The sequence below is a fragment of the Streptopelia decaocto genome, assembly GCF_964273445.1.
Source record: "Streptopelia decaocto genome assembly, chromosome: 5".
In the NCBI taxonomy this organism is placed as follows: domain Eukaryota; kingdom Metazoa; phylum Chordata; class Aves; order Columbiformes; family Columbidae; genus Streptopelia; species Streptopelia decaocto.
This window is the reverse complement of record NC_138659.1, coordinates 54940189-54948770: the sequence shown is the minus strand read 5'-3', so window position 1 is coordinate 54948770 and position 8582 is coordinate 54940189. Positions and strand designations below refer to the sequence as shown.

Below are 8582 nucleotides of genomic sequence, written 5' to 3'. Positions count from 1 at the left end.
AAAGCTATATGTTCTTGTTCAGTTTTGTTTTATTAGCACAAGAAGCTTTCTTATCTGTTGTCAAAACAGACCGCAAGCTGGCAAAACTAGCACAGCGAACAAATCCCGGGAAAAATGAACCAAAATTGTTATTAACAAAGCTATTACTCTTAGATTTCCCAAACCTCATTTTTGCTTTTCGTTATCTCAATGACTCTCAACTTCAACCAAAGCCCAAGTACTGGAACCTAATCACCTCTAAACAAAACAGACAAAACTCAGTTGTTTCTAACTAAGGTGGAACATGCCAGTTATGCTTAATTGGCCAGATCTGAAGATTCCCCTTAGAAGCTGTCAGTTCTCCACAATTTTTATCATTATACAAGTAGCCTCTTCATCTCCCACAAAACAGAAGAAACTGTACACAAAAAAACCAGCAGCCTCAGCAATGAAACAGAAATCAGGGACAAGGACTGCTAGGTCTGTACTCATTGTCATTGTGCTAAGCAAACCATTTGTCCGTACATATGTGAATTACATGAAACTCTGCTGACAGAGGATAAAACAAACCTTGCTAGTTTTATTTAGAAAATATACAGGTTTATGTAGGTAAAAAATTTTCATCTCCTATGAATCAGTCTATCTCATTTCACATGAACTTGGTAAGAAAGTATTAAAAACCCATCAGCTATATTAAGAAAATATCCTGCTTCTACCTTCATCCTGATTAAGACATTCACAGTTGCAGTGAAAATATTTAACATTTGTTTTAATCAGATAAAAAACAATGTATAAACGTGAAATGTTATATTTTTATGTCACCAGTGTCATCTATTAAAAACAGGATCAGTGTCACTTATTAAAAACAGGAAAGATTTTAAACACGTGACTTGCATATTGCTCATGATACCATTTTCATTGAATAAGATAAGTGTATCTGTGGTTATATTGTTTTGACCAGGAGAGGGAAAGCTAACAGAAACATGGATATTGATTCTAAGATTGAATCAAAAAAATCTTAGAAAAACAAACTCGTAACAAAGTTGGCCTAGACGGTTGTAAACTAGACATTGTCCACCAGATCAGTCACAATCAAATAGACTATGGGTCAGGTCTGATGGAGAGGGTGGGTTTATTTTATCCATTTCTGAAAGTTCATTGAAAAGAAGCATATGTTACAGGAAAGCATCATGAGCTTTACATGCCTCTAAACTCTCCTGGGTATCTGCTTCAAACAGCAACACTGTTAGGAATGCGATCTGGTGAAAGGTAGTAGTAAGGAAGTTTTTTGTTCTTGTTGCGCTCGGTGATGGCGCTGACGATCTCATCCAGATTCTTGCGAAATTTTGTCATAGCCTCTTTCACTGGCTTCTCCACGAAGTGTTCATCTGGGTACATGCCCAGAAAGAGCTAATTGAAAAACACCAAGAAATCATGAATTGAGAAAGCAATGGCTATTCTATTTCAGCATTATGCCATCCAGCAGAACAACATGCAGAGCTTCACAAAGGCTACTATTAAAGTAGTACCATAAATATTTGAGATAGACTACACTGGCACTGCCAACGAAATACACTGTTCCGCCCTCCCTCCACCACTAGCTGCTTCTTTTCATCCCTGCGCCTTTCTGTAGTGCTGGTTCAGATGTCTGTGTGGCACCTCTTCCACTTGCAAGGAGCTGATTCACTGAAAACCAAGCAGTATTATTCAGGTTAGTGATCAGTCAGATCAGCTTCCCAAGCCAGACCTCTGTGTAGCCACTCACACATTTATGCTGCTAAAGACAAGGACATCATGGGATGGGAATGAACAACCAGGGGTGAAAAAGGAAAACAACTGCTTCTTTCAGTGACAGTGGAAGTTTCTGCTAACTTAAAACTGTCCTTCAAAGTTCAACCTGACAGTTTGTTTAGTCTGCTTGGACTCTATAAGGGTGCCCTGAATACTGCATTGCCAATATGCATACTGGCAAATTACCTGCTTTAGGTAACTATTTCCCATTATACTACCCACACTATTAGTTGCTCAGCTGAAATCTGCTTTCTTCTTAAAGAGAGACTTCATTTGAAGTACCCTCTGTTCATCATCTTCCATTTAAGGATTTCAAAACACATCTTCCAGATTCAGCTCTTGGGTGAGAAAACCAACGACCTACAACCTCATTTTACATGAGGAAAACAGCTATAGACCATGTTTGCAAAGCCTCCTGTAGGCTTGTTTTGTTTGCATTCCATACCAGCCAGGCACAAGCCACAGCCGTAGTGCAGGTGGCACTGGGGCATATTTTCCAAAGGGACAGGACAGGGTGACACATGGTGCTGTAACTTCTCCATCAGCACTGGTGGAACTGGGGTATCCCTTGTGCCTCTGCAGCCCTCTTCCTCCCACACCAGCATCCTTACTCAGCAATGCCATGCTTCAGTTTAAAAACTTTCATTTTGTCTGAAACACAGCCTCAGATTAAAAATAAAACTTCTCACTCAAAGCTGGTTTACATCTGGCAGAGCAAGGGAAAACCCACACCATTGATACACTTTTACAGAAAGGTCCAGTCAAGCACAGAGCAGTACTACAATCTCATGAGTCTGTGTGGTCTTGCCATGACCCTCCATGGTCTCACTTACATCTCCACCACCTAGAGAAGGTCAACTTACTTCAGTGTCCTGGAATTGGCTTAAGGCCCAGACAGCTCCAAGATGCCAACAAGAACGTCCCCTGTCTGGCAGACTCTCCACAATTTGCTCGATGGTGACTGTCCCCTTTTCTGTTGGAGGAGGGCAGCGCATTGTTGGTGGGGCGTTGGGAATCCAGGAACACCAGTCATACTGCACAACAAATCAAGAGAACACACTGAAAAGCTACAGGGGACTGTATTTAGGAAGACTGCAAAGAAAATCAGGAATCTTGACACCAGGGAGTCTGCTTCTGTAATATGAGCCTATCAGAAACAGAAGCTACTAACCAAAGGACAGAGAGATGCTATAGAGAAGGACCGAATGAGACAAGGAAGTCTCTACTATCTTTCTCAGAATCTCACAGGAGAGAGAGCTGGGTTGTCTAAATGGGAGTAGTTATTCTGCTAACCACAGGTATATGCCTACACAGCCCAGATTCACCAGCTAGGCTAAGGACTTGGCTATTTAACTAAATAAAGATCTCTTCGATAATTGGAGACAGCTTCTTATTAGAAGCTATACTCGATAAAAATATGCTTTTCTCCACTTGTTCTTTTCTGCAGAGTTTGCTCTAAGAACACCCCCACAGTACTGTGGGGTAAGGCAGTAAGAGAGGCAAAGGACCCTTGTGCTTCGTGGATGTGGCCATGGTGAGCACCAGACTGGGAACTCAGAATCACTTCTGGCCTGCTTCAGTATTGTGGGATTACGATGTCCCATTTTGCCTAAGATATGACCCCAATTTTTGCCACCCTCTGAGAGTTTGCATTTACCATAACTCTTTCTTTCCCAAGCACTTTTTCATTACATTCATACATATCCCCTGCCCTGCCTTAGGGAAAGTCCCATGTCAGCTGTGTGCCATGCTTACATCATGCTCAGTCTACTCTCTTGAATGCACAGCCATCTCCTCCTACTTTCAGCCTGCTCTCTCTGCCATTTTTTCCCATAGCTGAAGACCCTTTTGCTGATGGGCTGAATATCTTCTGCATGCCAAATTCCCCTTTTCATTCTCTGAAAGCTCTCTGATAAGTCCTAATAGCCTGGGCAATATTAAGAGATGGTATCTTAGTGGCACTTGAATTGACAGGATTTCCTGAGAGGAAGGCTGGGAGATGTCTCTTTCACTTGTAGTGACAGGTTAGAAGTGAATAGTCACAGAGGTCCCTGGTCATGGATGTGGCACAGGAATAGTGAGGGTTCATTTGACACCTGGCTCCAGACCTGTTCCAGGGCTTCTGAGCTGCAGGAATAGACAGAAGAGCCAATATGGAGAGTGATGTGGGATGTGTTTGGGAATAATATTTCCCCACAGGGAAAATGATGTCTCTGCTTATCTGTGAGATTATCCATGCCCAAAGCCAGAACATGTGCCAAAAAAAAAAGCTCATAGAATCACAGAATATCTCAAGTTGGAAGATACCCATAAGGATCATCGAGTCCAACTCCCTGCACCTTGCAGGTCTATCTAAAACTAAACCATATGACTGAGAGCACCATCCAGACACTCCTTGAATTTTGACAGGCTTGGCACTGTGACCACTTCCCTGGGGAGCCTGTTCCAGTGACCAACCATCCATTCAGTGAAGCAGCTCTGTGCAATACAGCCTGACAAAGAGATTTGCTTCTGGCTGTGAAGTCTGCTTTCCAAAATGCCTTGATGTTGGAAGAAACAGCATTTGAAATGCAGACTGCTACTATAGTCTCAGAGTAAATATATGTCAGTAAAGGCAGGCAGAGATAACACAGGCTATCAGTATGTGAGACATCAAGCATCAGAAAGGAAGCTCACAGTTGCAGTTGGCTCACAAACTCAAGAAATGCACGGAAGTGCCCTTTCCATGCAGTGGGAATATTATTCACATTGGTGCTTTTGAAAACTTCACTATATATGACCAAAGCCTAGATCCTTACAGATATACTGCTTCAAATTTCTATGCGTATCAGTAGGAATTAAGTATCTAGATATCACTGAAGGTCTGGACTCCCTCACTTCAGTGAGACATTACCTTGTAGAGGGTTGTCTCTCCTGCTGCAGAAAGGAAAACTGGAGGTCGTGCAGACGTGCATGGTAGCTTTCAACTAGTTAACTCAGGACCCTTGGTAAATACACCATTAGTCCAGCTAGATGCCTGTTCTGGGACTGAGCTGTTAGAAATAGCCAGCTGCACCAGCTCAAAGGCAGATGGCGTACACAGCTACATGAACTGCAGTCATAGCACTGAGCTGCACTGCACGTGTTTCTTAAGACGCATCTGAAAATGTATGCTGCTTTGGGACAGGCACACTGCCAAATTAGAGCAGCTTACAACAGAAAGCCATGGTAGTCACCCGTGCACGCACTCACAGCAAATGCAAAGTAAAGCCACTTAGCATAACTCATTGCATTTCATTGCAGAATGTGCCACAGACTGCCAGCATACATCATATCCAGGCAATTGAAGTGATGTCTGCAAAACACGGTAGCTAGACTGTGTACCTGAACCATTCAGCATTTCTGAAAGGGATCTTAGCAACCTATTAAATAGTTTTTTAAAAAGTTATCTATAATAAAATCATTAAAGCTAAAATATACAAGTTAGAACCCCTAAATTTGAGCGTGGGTACATAGTTAAAACTCAAAATGCCTTTCTCGGTTTCCAAAATATTTCAGTTTCCGCAGGCTTCATGGGCATTTGCAGATGGCTTTGCAGTTATTTTGACCAGAAAGAGTAATATAATGTCTGTACATCTGCTAAAAAAATATTTCTCATATCTCGTCATGGTAGATGCAACTCCCAGACCAGAAAAAAAGAACATCCTTCTCAGAAATTCCTACCTGACCAAAATTCACAGCTGCATGCTGGGCTGATGTGGTGAATATTATCACCGTGAGATATTCTGCTAGCTTCTCTCGTGTCCTGATAATTTTGGGAAATCCTAAACAAGGGAGAAGAAAAACTTAAGTAACCCAGCTATGAAGTAACCCAGTTACCCACTAGTAATCAGCTCCTCAAAAGGCATGAGTTAGAGGACTGTGCAGCAGTCACTTATCAGCAAGGCATTCTCTCTCTGAATCTTACTGTGTGGTCTAACAGGAGCTGCTCAAGCTCCCTGTGTCTTGGCTGTCCAGCCGTAAAAACAGTGATCCTGCCTTACCTCAAACAGGCTTGTGAGGCATCACCACTGTTTGCAAAGTACGTGGCATTCCTTAAGGGCAAAGTATCATTAAATCTTTAAAAAATACTGTATCCCTGTCCTCTCACACTACCTACCCTGCAGCAAGGAACTCAAGAGAGTCCACAGGGCAGGGGCACCAGATATTCTCCTTTTCTTCAGTCTGCAGTGTAAGCAGGGAAGGTTCATGCGAGGGAGCAAATGACCATGTGCGTATGCTTACAAAGGTCCAAGGCTCAGCAATCAAGTCACTGCGAGAAAGAAAGCAGGGAGAGCTCATTTGCTGAAACAGGAAGTGAGGAAATGAGAACTTTAGAAAGAGAAGCAGCGGAATGAGGAACAGAAATAGTTGCATCAAGCTGTCTTTGAAACGGAATGATCAAACAGAGCTATATAAAGAAAGAAGGGAATAGTCAGGGACTAGGGAAATATTTGGCAGCCAAAGCACCCCCAACATCACAGTCCAGTGCTGTACTCCCTGTCCCATCCCAATGTGACCACAGGTCCCAGGATACGTAGGGACCTGTCAGCACCTTGGGGCAAGCTGCCACTTCCTCAGCTGCCTGTGCCAGCTGCTTCACATCTCCACCAGCAACATGATGCAGATGTGAAATCAGCCTGAGAGGGGGAAGAGGCATGTGGTAGCTCTGGCCAGCCACCAAGCCCAAAGAGAAAAGGATGCACCATCCCTTCCTGTGTCCTGCTATTCTAAGCACACTGTGCTTATCTTTAAAGGGGCTTGGCATGCTCCCAGTCAGAGCAGCCCTCACAGGGTAGGAACAGAGACTGGAAAGGAAATCCCAGGTGCAACAACCTCCCTCATTTATCCTCCTTCCATTCTTTACAGACCCAGCCAAGTCCCCCTGCTCTCTGTCCCAGCCCTTGGAGAGGCAGCAAGGTAGACAGGGATACTGCAGGCCTGGCAGGTTCCCCACCTCTAGTGGCAGTCCTGCCATTGGTGGTGCTTGTAGCGTCCCACCCCAGTTCTAGCCCTGGAAAGGCTCCGTACTTGTGTCATATCAAGATGCTTAGATCAAGCCTGAAGTTCCTACTAGCAGGCCATTTCTAAGCTTTTCCTGAGAGACAACTAAACAAACAAAAATGACAGCAACTAGTTGGCCCAGAGTCCTTTGCTTACCCAGGCAGGCAGAGCCCAGGATGGTGTTATACACCACTGTATACTGGTAATGAGTGCAAACATCACAGTTTTGCCTGGAGGTCTCACACACAAACGTGTGCATGCAGTGTAAAAGCCATCTGCCCCAGATCACTGGCCAACAGGTATTTCCAGATGTAAATCAGTCAGGACAGTATGAAGAAACCCCACCCACCCACCTGTATAAAATCCTGAAAACCTGCTTGGAAAAAATGTGAGTGGAAGGAAAGAAACCTGTTTAGGGAAAGGCAGGAGAGTGTTAACTCAGGTGGAATAATAAAGCCATGTTATGGACAAGAACTCACACAGCTATTTAATGGTTTTCAGGAAGTGAGAGACAGTGAGAGAAGACAGAGCAAAGGAAAATATTTCTTAGAAAGAACTACGGGTATCTTCTCTTGAAGACAGCAGAAAGACAGATACTGAAAAAATGCGAAGTAGAGCAAGATACTCCTGGGAATGTTCTTACTTGGTGCAAGGTTTGGAGGAGAGGATTGAAGGGGGTCTCACTGCTCCTTATCATTCTATCAGTTTGCCTGGTGGTTTCAACAGCACATACAGACAGCCCCTCTTCCCCCCAGTGCATGAGCAGACAAGATCAAAGGACCAATCCCCAGTGCACAGAGACATTACACAAGTTGCCCAAGCTCATAGTGAGAATGTGTGGCAAAGGAAGCAGCTGTCTGCTGAGGGAGGGGGAGCCTGATCCAGGGTTTCACACACAAAACCAAGCACCTTTGGGCCAGGAAGGGAGAGAGTCTCCAGCAGTTCAAGGCATGCTGTGCATGCAGCATTGCTATCAGCAGGGACTAAACAAGCTACACACCTGGCTGGGCCATAATACCTTACCTGAGGCCTTCACACCTCTCATCCCATAGACGTAAATGTCTTTGACAAAGGCCTGGAGCTCCACATCTTCACACACCACCTCGTCACTCTCATAGTAGATATGAATCACATCCTCTGCAAAACTTCAGACACAGGAACAAATGAACAAGCCAAAATGAAAAGGAGAAAGCAAACCTGCCATTCCCTGAAGTCCTTTTACTGACCTTGCAGAGGAGGCAGATGCTGCATGGAGAAAGAGAGAAGGGCAAAAGCATATCTCAACGCCCTCCTACCTCCTTCCCACAAGAAGTGGGGATGCACAGGAACAGCTTTGATCCATTTATGACTGCAGCATCACTTCCTCCCCCAACAAAAAGATGCTGGACCACACTGCATTCCCTGAGCAATCCTGTGAACTTTATTCTCTTATTTGAGGCTTTGCTGCTGCCCAAACCTCTGTCATCACACCTACATCCTTTTTTCACTTAATACAGACTGCTCTGGCATATCCACATGGATCTCACACAGGGAACAGGGGTTTCCAAACTGTGATACCACCATCCCCTTTATGTGGGATACTCCAAAGCTGCTCCTGAATACCGTTCAAATAGTTGACCCCCTCCTACCACTCATCTTTTTCACAAAACCCAACTGGCACACTACAAAGTGTGGGTGAGCCAGGACACTTCTCTTGGGGATAAGAGGTCTAGAGCTTTTTCCAACACCCACTGCATACAGTAGACATGTTATCTTCCAGTTCCTCTTCTCAAAATCCTTCTTTCTATAAA

The 8582-nt window shown here is 44.1% G+C and overlaps 1 protein-coding gene across 3 annotated transcripts in view; it reads right to left on the bottom strand.

The window, feature by feature from the left end:
• Positions 1-539: 539 nt before the first annotated feature.
• ALOX5 (arachidonate 5-lipoxygenase) overlaps positions 540-8582 on the bottom strand; it is a 39071-nt gene continuing 31028 nt past the window's right edge. For 2 of the 3 annotated variants that reach the window (XM_082052431.1, XM_082052429.1), the window contains exons 11-14: positions 7816-7937; positions 5473-5573; positions 2634-2804; positions 540-1389 (exon numbers count right to left, since the gene is read on the bottom strand). In XM_082052431.1, the coding sequence (XP_081908557.1) occupies positions 1210-1389; positions 2634-2804; positions 5473-5573; positions 7816-7937 (574 nt within the window). In that variant the 3' untranslated portion in view covers positions 540-1209. The other variant, XM_082052430.1, reaches the window with a different exon arrangement.